Below are 19,420 nucleotides of genomic sequence, written 5' to 3' on the forward strand. Positions count from 1 at the left end.
CTACGTGCGTCGCATCCCTATTCGCATAGCAACCTGATGTCATATGACCTATTGCAAAACAAGACGAACAACCAGTACAATAAATAGAAATGGCAAACATTACATACAAGCACAGTGATAAATAATAATTAAAGACCTATATTCATTTCGGTCATTTAACCCGATGTTGTCGGTGGAATTCAGCCGAACAATCCAACGGGCTTACCTTTGGAGGAGGACTCGGTTTCGGTCACCTCCATTACGGAGGGGAAAAACCTTTTCTAAACCTAGAAATTGGAGATCAGTGTGGGCTCTGCCATGTACTTGATTCATGTGGGCAAGGAATCTGGGAGCCCCAATCCCGGTCTAAATAGAGCGTACATGCTCCCGGAAACGGACTTTGAGCTGCCTGATGCCTGATAGGGCAAACTAGAGCATATACAATGTATGTGGACCTACATGTAATGAGCTCTGTGATGGTGTGGCAAACCCCCCCCCTAAGTTAACAGTGTTTCCTGCAAATATATATGTACAATGGGGGCAAGACCGACAGGGGTAGTTACCCCTAAGTGCTTGACTGGTCAGCCACTGTGTCCCCAGTGTTTGGTGGTCTCTACTGTCTAAAAAAAAAAAAAAAAATTCTCTGTTTGGTTTAATTAAGCCACACATTCAAAAAACTGTTCTTCAGAAAAGTCCCAGATAACCAGTATGTCATCGACATACCTGAGGAAGATTTTGATGTATTTACAGAAGGGGTTGGAGGAAGCAAACAAGTAAATCCGTTCAAGGACGGCGAGAAACAGGTTGGCATAAGTGCAGGAGGCCGGCGTGCCCATAGCAGTGCCAGTCTCTTGCCTGTACCAGCTCTCGCCGTCCTTGAATTAATTGTGGGTGAGAATAAATTGGAGGGACTCACAAACAAAAGACTCAAAGTCCTCCGTTTTATCGGTTTCCATTAAAAACTCACGGATAGCCTGTACACCTGCATCATGAGGGATGCGGGTGTACAGGCTTTCGACATCCACCGAAGCGAGTCGGTAAGACTCCTGCCAGTGGAAAGCGGCAAGTGTGTTTAAGAGGGCACCAGTAGCCTTAATTTATTTGGGGGTGGATAAGAAAGGTTTTAAAAGCCACTCAATATATTGTGAAAGGTATTCAGTCGCAGAGCCGATCCCAGCCACAATAGGGCGACCTGGGGGTCGGCTCTGCAACTTATGCACCTTTTGGCAGGTAATACCATCTAAGATGACGAGGGGCTACAGGGAGGAGTTTTTCGGCTGTTTTGGTTGAAGTTTCTCACAGTTGGTCCTAAGGTCCTAAAGTTCTGAGTTGATCGAGGGTTTTGGACGTGGGATTGAATGAAAAGCAGCGTCTACTTGGAGACACCACCACATATAGACCTCTCTCAATGTCATAAGCGGCGGTCATCACAACTGTGCCACCGCCTTTGTCAGCCTTGACAACCTTTTAAGTCTGGTCTGGACGCCAACCACCTTAGAGCTCTTTCTTCACCTGAGGTCATGTTGCCCTTCACTTGGGGGTAAAGTAGGGCATTTACATCCCTAATCACTGCGAAACCGAAACCAGTTCTATAGCCACTTTTCAGGACACCACCCCTGTTGAGGTTTTGCCCTTCAAAGGAGGTAACCAGTCTAGGTTTTCCCCTCCCACTCCGTCGGGTAGTCCAATTTACTTATTCGTCTGAGCAGTGATTAGTGATGTAAAAGCCCTAGTTTACCCCCAAGTGAAGGGCAACCTCACCCTGGGTGAAGAGAGAGTTCTAATTTGGCATCCAGACCAGACTTAAAGGTTGTCAAGGCTGACAAAGGCGGTGGCACAGTTGTGATGACCACTGCCACTTATGACATTGATAATCAGCGTCTACTTGGAGACACCACCACCTATAGACCTCTCTCATACAATCCCACGTCCAAAACCCTCAATCATTATTTCAACCAAAACAGCCGAAAAACTCCTCCCTGTAGCCCCTCGTCATCATAGATGGTATTACCTGCCGAAGGTGAATAAGTCGCAGAGCCGACCCACAGGTCGCCCTATTGTGGCTGGGATCGGCTCTGCGACTGAATACCTTTCGTAATATATTGAGTGGCTTTTAAAACCTTTCTTATCATCCACCCCCACATACATTAAGGATACTGGTGCCCTCTTAAACACACTTGCAGCTTTCCACTGGCAGGAGTCTTACCGACTCGCTTCGGGGGACGTCGAAAGCCTGTACACCTGCATCCCTCATGATGCGGGTATACAGGCTATCTGAGAGTTTTTAATGGAAACCAAAAAAATGGAGGACTTCGTGTCCCTCCAATTTATTCTTACCCACAATTAATTCAAGGACGGCGAGAACTGGTACAGGCAGGAGAGTTGCACGGCTATGGGCACGCCGTCTCCTGCACTTATGCCAACCTGTTTCTCACTGCCCTTGAACGGAGGTACATGTTTGCTTCCTCCAACCCCTTCTGTAAATACATCAAAATCTTCCTCAAGTATGTCGATGAGGTACTGGTTATCTGGGACTCTTCCGAAGAACATTTTTTTTTTTTTTTTTGTGTGTGGCTTATTTAAACCAAACAGAAAATATGTTTTTTACCTCCGTGTTTGGAGGAACGGAACTTGATTTTTTGGACGTGAAGCTCAGAGTAGTGTAACCCACCGCTAGAAATGCTTCACTTCCATTGTTCCCACCCCCAACACATCAAGGAAAGTATTCCTTACTCCCAGTTTCTCCGGTTTCGCAGAGTCAACAGTGAGGATCGAATATTTGAAGCCCAAGAGCTAAAAGAGTGCCTGTTAGTTAGAAAGTACCCATTGAAAGTCATTGATGCTAGTGTTTCTAAGGTTAAGTCTCTCAACAGAACCCAAGTTTTGCATCAAATGAAAAGATGTGTGGCTTCTCCCAAAAGATTTCTCTTCTCCTTAGCGAATTCCAGCATGAACCAAACTGTGGCTAATGCTATACGCCACAATTGGTTCATCTTGGAGTCCAACCCTGACCTCCAAGAAGTTGCCCAAAATCCTCCCCTTATTACTTTTCAAAAGAACCAAACTATTGGTGACAAATTGAAGATGTTAGACAGTAGAGACCACCAAACACTGGGGACACAGTGGCTGACCAGTCAAGCACTTAGTGGTAACTACCCCTGTCGGTCTTGCCCCCATTGTACGCATATGTTTGCAGGAAATACTGTTAACTTAATGGGTTTTTGCTACACCATCACAGAGCTCATTACATGCAGGTCCTCATACGTTGTATATGCTCTAGTTTGCCCTTGTGGCAAGACTATCAGACAGCTCAAAGTCCGTTTCCGGGAGCACGTGCTCTCTATTCGTACTGGGAATGGGGCTCCCAGATTCATTGCCACATGAATCAAGTACATGTTGGGTCCCACACTGAGCTCCAATTTCTAGGTTTAGAAAAGGTTTTTCCCCTCCTTAATGGAGGTGACCGAAACGGAGTCCTCCTTCAAAGGGAAGCCCGTTGGATTGCTCGGCTGAATGCAACCGGCAACATCGGGTTAAATGACCGAAATTAATATAGTTCTTTTCTTTAAAGGGGTACTCCGGTGGAAAACTTTTTTTTAAATGAACTGGTGCCAGAAAGTTAAACAGATTTGTGAATTACTTCTATTATAATTTTTTAATCCTTTCAGTACTTTTTAGCAGCTGTTCTACAGAGGAAAATCTTAATTTTTTGAATTTCTTTTTTGTGTTGTCACAGTGCTCTCTGCTGACACCTGATGCCCGTATCAGGAACTGTCCAGAGCAGGAGAAAATCCCCATAGCAATCCTATGCTACTCTGGACAGTTACTGACACAGACAGAGGTGTCAGCAGAGAGCACTGTAGACAACACAAAAAAGAAATTAAAAAAATAAAGATTTTCCTCTGGAGCAAACAGCTGCTAAAAAGCACTGAAAGGATTAAGATTTTTTAATAGAAATAATTTACAAATCTGTTTAACTTTCTGGCACAAGTTCATTTAAAAAAAAAAAGTTTTCCACCGGAGTACCCCTTTAATTATTATTTCACTGTGCTTGTATGTAATATTTGCCATATTTAATTAATTATTTATTGTACTGGTTGTACGTCTTGTTTTGCAATAGGTCATATGACCGCCCTCACTGTCATGTGATTTAGTTGTACATCAGGTTGCTATGCGACTGGAGTGCGCCGCCTCTATGAATAGGGATGCGATGCACTCAGACGGTGTTCCGGCTAGAGGAAGTGCGCAAGGAGCACGAAACTACTTGTTCCGGCAACCTCGTCCTCAACTACAGCTCCCCTGCCTGTAGCCTGCATCTTGTCACCACTGTGTGAATAAAGAATACCTGTTTGGTGAGTGTCCCCTTCTTTGCTTCTTTACTGCTAAACAGTGTTGTGTTGACCTTTTGAGATTAGCACTCATTTCCACTGCAAGTTCGGGCCATATAGTAGGGCCCTGGGTTGGGACTTCCTGTTTTGTAGAGAACTGTTGCTATCGGTGTCCCCCTGGTCATCACAGACCAAAGTACTGTAAAAGGTGACACCAATATGCAGATCTTGCCCTCTCTGTAGAGTCATCTCTGCACAGATCACAGAGCATGCCTTGTAAACTGTCCCATAAAAAAAATGAGTAAAGTCTGGACTAGTCTATTCTTTCTAGGTCTGTTTGTTCTGCTTAAAAACAGCTTAGCCAGGATGACTTCCCCCTATACAGTGCATTGCAGGGAATGGGTTAGTTAAATTTTTGTTTGCATTGTACTGTATTTTCTTGTTTAATTCCACTGCAAATATGTGATATGTGACAAAACTAAGAACTCTAGTTATGTAGTGCAGCTCAATAGTCTCCTATTGATGCAGTTTTAATTTTTTTGTTTTGTTTTTGTTTTCATGTAGTTGTGAAAAACCTTTTGTTGAAAGTTGATACCAGAGATTTAACCCCTTAAAGAGGTTATCGTGGAATAGAAAAACACAGCATGTTGGGTGTGGTTTTACAACTTTGCTCCATTCACTTCAGTGGAACTGAGCTGCAGAACCACACCCAACCTGGAGACAGACTGGGAGCAGTTTTGATAGGAAGTAGCTCTGTTTTTCTATTCCTTGATAACCCTTTAAGGACTTTGGACGTAAATGTTTGTCCTGATGCACTGGGACTTAAAGGGGTATTCCTGGCAAAAACTTTTTTTTATATATATCAACTGGCTCTGGAAAGTTAAACAGATTTGTAAATTACTTCTATTAAAAAATCTTAATCCTTCCAATAGTTATTAGCTTCTGAAGTTTTCTGTCTAACTGCTCAATGATGGTCACGTCCCGGGAGCTGTGCATGATGGGAGAATATCCCTTGCATGATGGGAAAATATCCCCATAGGAGCTGGACAGCTCCCGGGACGTGAGTCATCAGAAAGCAGTTAGACAGAAAACAGCAACTCAACTTCAGAAGCTAATAACTATTGGAAGGATTAAGATTTTTTAATAGAAGTAATTTACAAATCTGTTTAACTTTCCGGAGCCAGTTGATATATAAAAAAAAGTTTTTGCCTGGAATACCCTAAATGCACCAAGACGTACATTTACCTCCTGTACATGAAGCGAGCACAGGAGCTGTGGGTGACCTTGATGACAGATTCCCTTTAAGTGACAGGTATACTTTAAGCTAAGCATTTTAATCTCAGAGGTTTGAAAAGTATTATTTTTGCATCAGTTGCCTTTGCTACTATGATTTTTGTATTCTTTTTGTCTTAAACATAGGTAGTTTGCACACATACAAATAGTTTGCACACATACAAATAGTTTGCACACATAATAATTCACTTGTTTCAACCCCCACCCGGATATGTCATGTGTACTGTACTCCCCCCCCCAATTTGTCAAGGAGGTGCTCGCTCTTTGTAAATGGTAAAGTAGCGTAGATGTAGACAGCTATTTGCAGTGGTCAAGGATTTATCAAATGCAAATTTTTGTGCAATCTCACACTAGCCTGGAGCAAACTATGTCACACTACACTTGTTTTCTTTAATCAGTCTAAATGCGTTAGTGACTTTTTACGATCAAAACAGTGGAAACCCAAATGATAAATTCCCCAGTGTGGTTTTGGTCATATGTGTGGTTATACGAACATTACATCATAGTTTCCTTTTTTAGGGAAAATCTGATATATGGAAGGGTTTCTCCTAGATCTATGTATTTCCCCAGTATAAAAAATTGTTCTGTTATATTGGATCTGCATTTCTGTGGTCACTGCTGACAGGTAACACTTTTTATAGAAAAAAAAAAACTATTTCAAGGTGGAGACATGGGTGACTCATTAGTAGTAAGCTTCCTCCAAGATTAATCTGCTGTACAGAAGGCAGTGCTGGAGCATTTATTACTTTGCACATCTGTGGAATGGACTGACATCTCAACCAAGAATCTAGAACATCTGAAATAGTGTTTTTAACCTAAAGATTTATTGTGATCTGTAAGAATGGAGCACGCTGATCCTAGAAGTTGTCTTTCAAGCAAGAGTGTGATAAATTTTCTTCATTTAGAGATGATTATGGTGTACCGTATGTATAGCTTCTGTAGTTGAATGGTGCATCTGAAAAAATGCTGCATACTTTGTGTGTGGAAATAAAAAATAAAAAAACTGCTTGCCCTAGGGACTACTTCCCTCATGACGATCCACTTGTCCGGGCCAATTTCTGTTTTTCCCTATAATAGCCATAACTTTTATTTTTCCATCTACAGACTCTTATAAGGGCTTCTTTTTTTTGTGTGCGCGGAACCAATTGTGCTTTGTAATGACACCTTTTATTTTTCTAAAGCAAAAAAATTAAAAATATTGGTGAGGTGAAATTCAAATAAAAAACGAATTTTGCTAATTTGGTGGCTTTCTTTTTCACACCATTTACCTTGTAGTCAAACTAACATGTTATTTTGATACTTAAGGTCGGCCTAATTACAGCAATAACAGGTTTGTATAGTTTCCGTCACATTTTCCTAATTAAAAAAAAAAATTCAGAACTTTTAGCAATTTTTTTCTATTGCCATTTTCTGCTCCCTGTAGTAGCCAGTCGCATACTAGGCTGGGGGCTGCAGAGTATGGCGTGAACCTGCTCCATACACCCCTCTGAGCGCTGCCATGCTTGTCGTGGTCTATTAGGTCTGGCCCTGCTTGCCCGAAGCAGGGCTAAGGGCCTGAAAAATTCACCTGCCCAGTGCCCGGAACTGCATGTCTCGGGCGTCGGGCAATACAAATTCCACATCCCGGCTTAATTGGTGAGATTTATCAAAACCTGTGCAGAAGAAATGTTGTCCAGTTGCCCATAGCAACCAGTCAGATTGCTGCTTTCATTTTTCAGAGGCCTTTTTAAAAATAAGTTATTTGGGTATAGACCGGCTGGAGTCAAGAGCCCGCTCCATAGACCCGTACTTGTCGGGCTTTCAGGTCCGGCCTTGCTGTCTGAAGCAGGGCTAGAGGCCTGAAAAATTCCCCTGCCCGGCACCCAAAACTGCATGTCCCGGTTGTCGCGTGATAGGGTTTCCACATCATGGGAGTCATCAGGGAGCATAAATAAATCTCTTATATTTGTCTGTGCATTCAGTTTGGCTTGTGTTTTTTGTGTGTCAAACACTTCTTAATGCATTTATACAATTTCTGGATGAGAACTAGTTACAAGTATAGTCAGTTTAATATCTGACCTGCCTATTACTTTGGGCCCATCTGTCATTGGCCCCATTGAGGTCAGTAGCAGCCGTATTCAGCTGTGTACAAAACTGTTCCAGTTGAGATTCTACAAATTTGTTTATGAGGAACATGAGGTCAGTGCTCTGAATTGATAAAACCTGTGTGTTGAGAAAACATGCCGAATCATATCTGCTCCTGTTTAAGAAAATATATAAAAGGGTAGGTACACTTAAATGCTGTAACATGTGCTGTCAAGCAAAATAATGTAGGTTCTCCAAGAAACAGGCTGGATTGATGATGCTTGCAATGTTTGCTTGGATTGTTTTGGATTGATGATTGCAATGTTTTGTTTAGCTTCTAAGAGTAAACAGGTTGATTCCTTCTTTACCTGTAAACATTTCCATGCACTTGTGTAATAATGATGCAGTGTCTGTTTACAGCACTTGCATTAGTGTCAGACAATGTAGTCTAGGCTCTATGAGCTGTTTTCAAAATCTTTAAGCTGAGAGACTTTTTTTTTTTAAATGTTAAAATATAACTAAGCAGTATTGCGTAGAAGTCTACCATTATCTTAACCCCTTAAGGACCAAGCTCATTTTCACCTTAAGGACCGGAGTGTTTTTTTGCACATCTGACCACTGTCACTTTTTAAGCATTAATAACTTTGGGATGGTTTTACTTTTCATTCTGATTCCGAGATTGTTTGTTTGTTTTTTCGTGACATATTCTACTTTGTTAGTGGTAAATTTTCATTGATACTTGCATCATTTCTTGGTGAAAAATTTAAAAATTTGATGAAAATGTTTTTCTATCTTTGAAGCTCTCTGCTTTTAAGGAAAATAGACATACCAAATAAATGATATATTGATTCACATATACAATATGTCTACTTTATGTTTGCATCATAAAGTTGACATGTTTTTACTTTTGGAAGACCTCAGAGGGCTTCAAAGTTCAGCAGAAATTTTCAAATTTTTCACGACATTTTCAAAATCGGAATTTTTCAGGGACCAGTTCAGTTTTGAAGTGGATTTGAAGGCCCTTCTTATTAGAAATACCCCATCTTCATTTTTTTACACTCGCATGTTCTTGTAGACCCAGTTTTTGAATTTTTACAAGGGGTAATAGGAGAAAAAGCCCCCCAAAATGTGTAACTCAATTTCTCTGGAGTAAGGAAATATCTCGTGTGTATGTTAAGTGTTCTGCGGGCACAGTAGAGGGCTCAGAAGGGAAGGAGCGACAATGGGATTTTGGAGAGTGAATTTTGCTGAAATGTTTTTTTTTTTTTGGGGGGGGGATGTCACATTTTAGGAAGCCCCTATCGTGCCAGAACAGCAAGAAAAAAACATGGCCTACTATTATGGAAACTACACCCCTCAAGGAACGTAGCAAGGGGTACAGTGAGCCTTAACACCCCACAGGTGTTTGACGACTTTTTGTTAGTCATATGTGTAAGTGAAACAAAATAGGAGAAAATTCCCCCCAAAATATGGAAATACCCCATGTGTGGACGTAAAGTGCACTGCAGGTGCACTGCATGGTTCAGAAGAGAAGGTGCGCCATTGAGCTTTTGGAGATAGAATTTGTTTGGAATAGAAGTCAGGGGCCATGTGCATTTACAAAGCCCCCCCCCCCCCCCCCCCCCGTGGTGCCAGAACAGTGGACCCCCCCCCCCCCACATGTGACCCCATTTTGGAAATTACATCCCTCACAGAATTTAATAAGGGGTGCAGTGAGCATTTACACCCCACTGGGGTTTGACAGATCTTTGCAACAGTGGGCTGTGCAAATGAAAAATTACATTTTTCGTTTTCATGGACCGCTGTTCCAAACTGGGGTCATATGTGTGTTTGTGTGTGTGTGTGTGTGTGTGTGTGTGTGTGTGTGTGTGTGGGGAGGGGGGGGGTGGGTCCATTATTCTGGCACTATGGGGGCTTTGTAAACACACATGGCTTTCAATTCCGGACAAATTTTCTCTCCAAAAGCCCAATGGTGCTCCTTCTCTTCTGAGTATTGTAGTGCACCAGCAGAGCACTTTACATCCACATATGGGGTATGGGGGCTTTTTTTTCTTCCTATTCTTCCCTTGTGAAAATGAAAAATTTAGGGTAACCCTAGCATTTTAGTGAATTTATTTTTTTCATTTTACCATCCACCTTTAACGAAAATTTGTCAAACCTGTGGGGTGTTAAGGCTTACTATTCTCCTTGTTACGTTCCGTAAGGGGTAAAGTTTCCAAAATGGGGTCACACTTGGGTATTCATTTTTTAGCGTTTATGTCAGAACTGCTGAAAAATCAGCCACCCCTGTGCAAATCACCAATTTAGGCCACAAATGTACATAGTGCGCTCTCACTCTTGAGCCTTGTTGTGCGTCCGCAGAGCATTTTACACCCACATATGGGGTATACCCTATATGTGGCCCTAAACTGTTTCCTTGAAAAACGACAGGGCTCCGAAGTGAGAGCGCCATGCGCGTTTTGAGGACTAAATTAGGGATTGCATAGGGGTGGACATAGAGGTATTCTACGCCAATGATTCCCAAACAGGGTGCCTACAGCTGTTGCTAAACGCCCAGCATGCCTGGACAGTCTGTGGGTGTTCGGAAATGCTGGGAGTTACATAGTTAGTATGGTTGAATAAAGACATACGTCCATCAAGTCCAACCAGGGCATTGAAGGGAAGGGTGTAAGGGGATAAGGGAAAGGGATGTAGTTTTATAATTCTGCATAAGCATTAATGTTATTTTGTTCCAGGAATGTATCTAACCCTGTTTTAAAGCTGTTAATTGTTCCTGCTGTGACCAGTTCCTGAGGTAGACCGTTCCATAAATTCACAGTCCTCACGGTAAAGAAGGCGTGTCGCCCCTTTAGACTAAACCTTTTCTTCTCCAGACGGAGGGAGTGCCCCCTCGTCCTTTGGGGGGGGTTTAACCTGGAACAGTTTTTCTCCATATTTTTTGTATTGGCCATTTATATACTCCTCATAGCTAAGATGTTCCATGCCCCATATTAGTTTAGTCGCACGTCTCTGCACCCTTTCCATCTCCACAGTGTCCCTTTTATGAACAGGCGACCAAAACTGAACAGCATATTCCAGGTGAGGCTGTACCAATGCTTTATAAAGGGGGGAGTATTCTGTCCCTGTCCCTTGAGTCCATGCCTCTTTTGATACATGACAATATCCTGCCGGCTTTGGAAGCAGCAGCCTGACATTGCATGCTATTCTGTAGTCTGTGATCTACAAGTACACCCAGATCCTTCTCTACCAGTGACTCTGCCAGTTTAATCCCCCCTAAGACATACGATGCATGCAGGTTATTAGTACCCAGATGCATAACTTTACATTTATCCACATTGAACCTCATTTGCCAAGTGGATGCCCAGACACTTAGTCTATCCAAGTCATCTTGTAACTTATGCACATCCTCTATAGACTGTACCGTGCTACGACGCTTGGTGTCATCTGCAAAGATAGAAACCGAGCTGTTAATACCATCCTCTATATCATTGATAAATAAATTAAACAGCAGCGGGCCCAGTACTGAACCTTGGGGTACACCACTAATAACCGGGGACCAATCAGAGTACGAATCATTGACCACCACTCTCTGGGTACGATCCATGAGCCAGTGTTCAATCCAGTTACAAACTAAAGTTTCCAAACCCAAGGACCTTAACTTACCTGTCAAACGTCTATGAAGGACAGTATCAAATGCTTTGGCAAAATCCAGAAACACTATATCCACAGCCATTCCTCTGTCAAGGCTTCTACTCACCTCTTCATAAAAGCAAATTAGATTGGTTTGACAACTTCTATCCTTAGTAAACCCATGCTGGCTATCACTTATAATACTATTATCCCCTATGTATTCCTGTATGTAATCCCTTATAAGTCCTTCAAACAATTTACCCACAATGCACGTTAGACTTACCGGTCTATAATTGCCTGGCGAAGACCTAGAGCCCTTCTTGAAGATTGGAACCACATTCGCCTTGCGCCAGTCCCTTGGCACAATACCAGACACCAGAGAATCTCTAAATATCATGAACAAGGGTACAGATATTACTGAACTTACCTCTCTAAGAACTCTTGGGTGTAGTCCATCTGGCCCTGGAGATTTGCTTACATTTACTTTACTTAACTTACCTTGTACCATCTCTACATTAAGCCAGTTCAATACATTATATGATGTGTTACCAGCACTGACCTGTCCAATGTCAGCTCCTTCTTCCATAGTATATACAGAACTAAAGAACCCATTCAGTAGCTCCGCCTTCTCTTGATCGCCCGTGACAACCTCCCCATTATCATTATTAAGGGGTCCTACATGCTCTGTCCTTGTTTTTTTTGTATTTATATATCTAAAAAAATATTTAGGATTAGTTTTGCTTTCGTTGGCCACCTGTCTCTCATTTTGATTTTTTGCTGTTTTTATTAAATTTTTACAGATTTTACTAAGCTCCTTGTACTGTTTAAATTTTATAGCTGACCCATCAGATTTGAATTTTTTGAAGGCAATTTTTTTGTTGTTTATTGCTCTTTTAACCTCATTTGTCAGCCATGTAGGATTTAGTTTTAATCGTTTATATGTGTTCCCCTTTGGTATATATTTAGCTGTATAGTTATTTAGAGTTGATTTAAAGATGTCCCCTTTACCTTCTGTATCAGTATTTGAGAACACCTCCCCCCAGTCTATGTCCTGTAGTGCAGCCCTCAGCCCAGGGAAATTTGCCTTTTTAAAGTTATATGTTTTTGCTTTCCCCATCTGTCTTTGTTTTCTACATTTTAAGTCAAAAGTAACTATATTGTGGTCGCTATTACCAAGGTTTTCCCGCACAGTTACATTACCAATCAGCTCTGCGTTGTTGGAAATGATGAGATCCAACAAGGCATCACTTCTTGTTGGGTCCTCCACAAACTGGCCCATAAAATTATCCTGCAATAAATTTAGGAATTTTCTCCCCTTTGTAGTTTTAGCCAGCCCCCGGCCCCAATCTATATCTGGATAGTTAAAATCTCCCATTATTACCACTGTACCTGCCCGGGCAGCCCTCTCTATTTGTTTATACAGCCGACCTTCTATCTCTTCAGTGATATTAGGGGGTCTGTAGATTAAACCAAATATTATTTTTTCAGTATTTCCCTCCTTTTGTAATTCTACCCACAGTGATTCCACCTCCTCAGAATCATCACACACTATGGCATCGTTCACACTGACTTTCATACCACTTCTTACATACAGACAGACTCCACCACCTTTTCTGTTCATTCTATCCTTGCGGAACAATGTAAACCCCTGCAGATTAATGGCCCAGTCATGCGAGGAGTCCAGCCATGTCTCAGTGACCCCAACTATATCAATATGTTCCTCCAGTATCAAGGCTTCAAGCTCCCCCATTTTATTTGCTAGGCTTCTGGCATTTGTGAACATACACTTTACATTTCCATTAAGTTTTACACTTATAGTCTCACTAATGGGATTTTCAGAGTTATTGGAGTTAATGTTATTATTTGAGTTATAAGGGCTAATTGTACTATTTAAGTTATTGGGGCTAATGGGATTTTTTGCGTTATTGCGTCTAACGTTATTATTTAAGTTATTGGGGCTAACGGTATTTTTTGAGTTAATGGGGCTTATTGTAGGTATTGAGTTATTGGGGCTAATGAATTTTTTTTGAATTATTGGGATTACAATTTTTCGGGCTACATTTATTTTTACAGTTGTTGTTTTGCAACAGTTGGAGGCTCAGTTTTGGAAACACTGTCATACGATATGTTTTCCTTTTTATTGGGGGGCAGTGTAAGGGGTGTATATGTAGTGTTTTATTATGTGTTAGTGTAGTGTTTTTAGGGTACTTTTGCACTGGCGGAGGTTTACAGTGAGTTTGCCGCTAGGAGTTTGCGCTGCAGTGAATAATTTGCCGCAGCTCAAACTTGAAGCAGGAAACTCACTGTAAACCCGGGGAGGCAAACCTCCAGCTGTTGCAAAACTACAACTCCCAGCATGCACTGATTGCCGAAGGGCATACTGGGAGATGTAGTTATGCAACAGCTGGAGGTACTCAACTACAACTCCCAGCATGCCGAGACAGCTGTTTGCTGTTTGGGCATGCTGGGAGTTGTAGTTTTGCAAGATCTGAAGGGCCACAGTTTAGAGACTACTGCACAGTGGCCCTCCAGATGTTGCAAAACTTCTAATTCCAGCATGCCCAGACAGCAAACAGCTGTCTGGGCATGCTGGGAGTTGTAGTTTTGCAACATCTTGAGGGCTACAGTTTAAAGTCTACTGTATAGTGGTCTCAAACTGTAGCCCTCCAGATGTTGCTAGGCAACTCGCCGGCTTCCATGGTCTGCACCAAGGAGCCAGCTGCATGTCACCGCTGCCGCCGCCTCTGTTGGTGAGTGACCACCGGCGAAGGTACCCCTGCTCTGCCGGACAACAGTCGGTGGGCAGAGCGGGGGAACCAAACCTTAACCCCCCCCCGATCTGCTATTGGTTGGTCGCTTCTGACCGTCGCACCCCTGCCACTCAACTCCTACCCCCTCAGGGGGACTGGGGGTGTCTTGGACACTCCTGATCCCCCTTATTTTCCAGGTCACTGGAGACCCGTATGACCCGGAATCATCACAAATCTGTGCTGTGAATTCACCGACAATTTGCGGCGATTGCCAAAATGGGGGGTTGGTTTGGGGCATTGGCGCAGGATGCCTGCTGATAGATATCAGCAGTCATCCCGGTACGATCCCCACCCGGTGCACGGCGGGGACCGAAATTCCCACGGGCGTACAGGTACGCCCTTGGTCCTTAACCCCTTAAGGACTCAGCCCATTTTGGCCTTAAGGACTCAGACAATTTAATTTTTACGTTTTCATTTTTTCCTCCTCGCCTTCTAAAAATCATAACTCTTTTATATTTTCATCCACAGACTAGTATGAGGGCTTGTTTTTTGCGCGACCAGTTGTCCTTTGTAATGACATCACTCATTATATCATAAAATGTATGGCGCAACCAAAAAACACTATTTTTGTGGGGAAATTAAAACGAAAAACGCAATTTTGCTAATTTTGGAAGGTTTCGTTTTCACGCCGTACAATTTATGGTAAAAATGACGTGTGTTCTTTATTCTGAGGGTCAATACGATTAAAATGATACCCATTATTATATACTTTTATATTATTGTTGCGCTTAAAAAAAATCACAAACTTTTTAACCAAATTAGTACGTTTATAATCCCTTTATTTTGATGACCTATAACTTTTTTAATTTTCCGTATAAGTGGCGGTATGGGGGCTCATTTTTTGCGCCATGATCTGTACTTTTTTTTGATACCACATTTGCGTATAAAAAACTTTTAATACATTTTTTAGAATTTTTTTTTTAATAAAATGTATTAAAAAAGTAGGAATTTTGGACTTTTAAAATTTTTTTTCGTTCACGCCGTTCACCGTACGGGATCATTAACATTTTATTTTAATAGTTCGGACATTTACGCATGCGGAGATACCAAATATGTCTATAAAAAATGTTTTTTACGCTTTTTGGGGGTAAAATAGGAAAAAACGGACGTTTTACTTTTTTATTGGGGGAGGGGATTTTTCACTTTTTTTTTACTTTTACTTTTACATTTTTTTACATTTTTTTTTACACTTGAATAGTCCCCATAGGGGACTATTCATAGCAATACCATGATTGCTAATACTGATCTGTTCTATGTATAGGACATAGAACAGATCAGTATTATCAGTATTATCGGTCATCTCCTGCTCTGGTCTGCTCGATCACAGACCGATGCCCGCGATTATGCTTAGGACGTAAATGTACGTCCTGGTGCGTTAAGTACCACCTCACCAGGACGTACATTTACGTCCTGCGTCCTTAAGGGGTTAAAGGGGTACTCTGGTGGAAAACTTTTTTTTTTTTTTTTTTTTTAAATGAACTGGGGCCAGAAAGTTAAACAGATTTGTAAATTACTTCTATTTAAAAAATCTTAATCCTTTCAGTACTTTTTAGCAGCTGTTTGCTACCGAGGAAAATCTTTATTTTTTTTTTAATTTATTTTTTGTGTTGTCCACAGTGCTCTCTGCTGACACCTGATGCCTGGATCAGTAACTGTCTAGAACAGGAGAAAATCTCCATAGCAAACCTATGCTGCTCTGGAAAGTTCCTGACATGGACAGAGGTGTCAGCAGAGAGCACTGTGGACAAAACAGAAAAGAAATTTAAAAAGTTAAGAATTTCCTCTGTAGCATACAGCTGCTAAAAAGTACTAAAAGGATTAAGATTTTTTAATAGAAGTAATTTACAAATCTGTCACCAGTTCATTTAAAAAAAAAAGTTTTCCACCGGAGTACCCCTTTTAAGTACCAGGGCGTCGGGGTGTACCTGTACGCCTATGGTCCCTAAGTGGTTAAAGGGGTATTCTGGTATAATAATATTTAAAGGGTGCTTAACTATCACGGTCCTCTGCAGCTTTGGGTCCTGGTCTCTGCTCATTCTTACTTCAAAGATGAGATGTCTGAGCAGGACCTGCTCGCTTGTCCAATCACTGACTGAGACTGGACACCGCTGTGGCAAGTGATTAGCCTGCTGTTAAATCTAAGAATGAGCAGAGACTAGTGGGAGATGTAATTTGCTGTCTAAAAAGCTGTGGGAGGACCAGGTAGGTAAGTATATAATTCAGTTGCCCCCCAACAATAATAATAATTTGATCTCTGAATAACCCTTTAAGCTTATTTTGGTCCCATTGTTTATTAGTCATTGTGTTAAAGCTGGCCTATGTGTTTCAGGCATATGCGAAAAACAGAAAATGCTGCTGGAGACTATCTGGATTGTGAAGCTGATGAGTTTTCAGATGAAACAAATGCCGAAACCTTCTATGGCACCTCTCCTCCCAGCACTCCCCGACAGATGAAACGTATGTCAACCAAACATCAGCGGAACTGCACAGGAAAGCCAGTCAATCGAACTTTATGTAAAGGTCAGTCATGAATGAATGAGGCTTGTGTTTTTATATATTATAATGGCTTTACCTGCCCAATTCCCCTTTGATGCTGTTCCAGTGGATCTAGGGTCCCTACTGTTAACAGCTTGACACACAGGAAATGCCTTCTTGGCCAATCGCTGTAGTAATCGTTAACGGCCACTACACAATGTTTGGAGCCAGGTGTTATGAATTTTGTATATAGTTTATTTTTATTTATTTATTGTGGAAGTATAGCTCGGTAGAGATGAGCAAACGGTAAACAGCAGTAGCGCAGTTTAGATACTGGGCTTCTCCTGGTCTAAATTGTGCAAAACAAAAATATACAGCCATGTTCACACTGGCATAAAACAAAACTTGCTTGTCTAAGCACTTACCACACATGGTAACCTCACTGTACAAATGGCGTACTTCCAGCCATCTGGCAATTTGCATTTGTCCCAGCAGACCTCAGGAATTCATGTAATGTTCCCAGAGTCGAAGGCTTACCTATTTTTAAGGCCCAGTGTGTTGTCTTCATCACTTGTGCTGACCTGGGATAGTCTGAAAACCTAGAGTGGCCCAGGCAGGGAATGAAAACACCCATTACCAATCCTGCCTTTCACCCTATAAAAATTGATAGATCACAAATGTTGAGAACCAGAATTAGAGATGAGCGAACTTACAGTAAATTCGATTCGTCACGAACTTCTCGCCTCGGCGGTTGCTGACTTTTCCTGCATAAATTAGTTCAGCTTTCAGGTTTTCCCATGGGCTGGAAAAGGTGGATACAGTCCTAGGAGACTCTTTCCTAGGACTGTATCCACCTTTTCCAGCCCACCGGTGCACCGGAAAGCTGAACTAATTTATGCAGGAAAAGTCAGCAACCGCCGAGCTGAGAAGTTTGGGACGAATCGAATTTACTGTAAGTTCGCTCATCTCTAACCAGAATGTATAAAGAAGTGCACTGTAAAGCTAATAATTCTACAGACTACTGTAATGTAAACCAAAACATCCAGCTTTTCTCATTTTTGTTTAATTTTTTCTTCTCTGAACTGTTGTTTTTACATGTGGTTTGTTACAGTGAAAGTCACATTGGTTGTACTCCTTTTATTACGATGTGGCTTTTAACTAAAGTGATTACAGTAGTACACAAAGCTTGATTACAATTATGTTAGTAACAGGAGCGGGTACAGAAAATGCACATAAAAAAAGAAGTGTGAATGAGTAGTGTGAATGATTTTTCTCATAAAAGGTGGTTGTAATTTGTTGCAGGGAAATCAATCTGTTGTTAAGCTGGCTTAAAGGGGGGTATTCCACCCCTAGACATCTTACAAGATGTCTTATCGCAGGGGTCCCGCCTCTGGGAACCCCCACGATCTCTCCTGCAGCACCCCCTGTCATCTGGTGCACGGAGTGAAGTTTGCTCCGTTCCTGATGACTGCCTATGCAGGGGTCGGAGAATCGTGACGTCATGGCCCCGTCCCCTCATGATGTCACGCCCCACCCTCTCAATGCAAGCCTAGGGAAGAGGGCGTACTGCGTATTACACAGTACTTTAACTCAGTATCATGGGCTGAAAGGCTTTACAGAAAATCATGCAATACCCCTTTAACTGAAAATTCTAAGAAAAGGTGCTCCAGTATTGTTGTTTTATGGGGAATTTAAGTACCTACTATACTATACTATACTATACTATTCACATCGGACAAAAAACCCTACATATATGTGTTGATAATATCTGCAGTGGATTTCAGTAACAAGTGGAAGAATTTTACAAATTTCATCCACAAATCCACAGCATGTCAGTTGAGTTGTTGCAGATTTCAATACAGAAGGGGTGAAATCTGCTGTGAATTTGTTGTGGAAAAATGTTACCCATGCAGATTTCTCCATGGGTTTACCACAGATTTGCTCACACAGACATGTGAAAAAATTTGATAGGTCGGGGTTTGCAGATCCTCATTGATTGTTACATAGCAGGGGTGTGGAAATGTAATAAAAAAAAACTACTTGTCCACGGGACTAAAACGGAGCACAATCAACTTGTCCCTCATGACGATCCACTTGTCCTGGACAATTTTCACTTTTACACTCTCTTTTTTCCTCCACGCCCTATAATAGCCATAAGTAACTTCTATAATGATACCTTTTTAATTTTTCCATAACCTATTCTGCGAAACAAAACAAAAAATATTGGTGAACGTGAAATAGTAAAAGATAATTTTGCAGATTTGGGGTTTTCTTTTTTACGCCATTTAGCTTGTTATTTTGATACTTTAGGCCGGCCTCATTACAGCAATACCAGATTTGTATAGTTTCCATCATCTTTTACTAATAAAAAAAAAAATAATTTACACATGCAGCGATACCAGATATGTTTATTTTGTATTATGTTTACATGTTTTTATATAGGAAAAGGGGGTAATTTGAACTAAAAAAAAAGCCCTCCGGCTACCTCTGTAGTGCATCGCCCCCCCCCGCGATCGCGCTGCGGGGGTGCGATCCACCCCACTAGCCCACCAGGGAGTATTCACATGTCCCTTTAGATGCCGCTGTCAGCTTTGACTGCGGTGATCTAAAGGGTTAATAGCCAGCCGCGGCGAGCACCGCATGCTGGCTATTAGCGGCGGCCCTCCAGCTACTGAAGACAGCTGGGCGGCCGCCGCTAATAGCCAGCATGCGGCGATCGCCGCGGCTGGCTATTAACCCTTTAGATCGCCACAGTCAGAGCTGACAGCGGCATCTAAAGGGCCGAGGGCTGCAGAGTATGAAGCAGGCAGAAGTCAGGAGCCCGCTCCATACACCCCTATT

At 41.8% G+C, this 19,420-nt stretch overlaps 1 protein-coding gene across 6 annotated transcripts in view; it reads left to right on the forward strand.

Annotated features, from left to right (window-relative positions):
- MAP3K4 (mitogen-activated protein kinase kinase kinase 4) overlaps positions 1-19,420 on the forward strand; it is a 162,712-nt gene that overhangs the window by 44,981 nt on the left and 98,311 nt on the right. For all 6 annotated transcript variants that reach the window (XM_056566781.1, XM_056566782.1, XM_056566783.1 and 3 more), the window contains exon 2: positions 16,434-16,624. In XM_056566781.1, the coding sequence (XP_056422756.1) occupies positions 16,434-16,624 (191 nt within the window). The remainder of the gene's footprint in view (positions 1-16,433; positions 16,625-19,420) is intronic.

The sequence above is a fragment of the Hyla sarda genome, chromosome 3 (assembly GCF_029499605.1).
Source record: "Hyla sarda isolate aHylSar1 chromosome 3, aHylSar1.hap1, whole genome shotgun sequence".
In the NCBI taxonomy this organism is placed as follows: Eukaryota; Metazoa; Chordata; class Amphibia; order Anura; family Hylidae; genus Hyla; species Hyla sarda.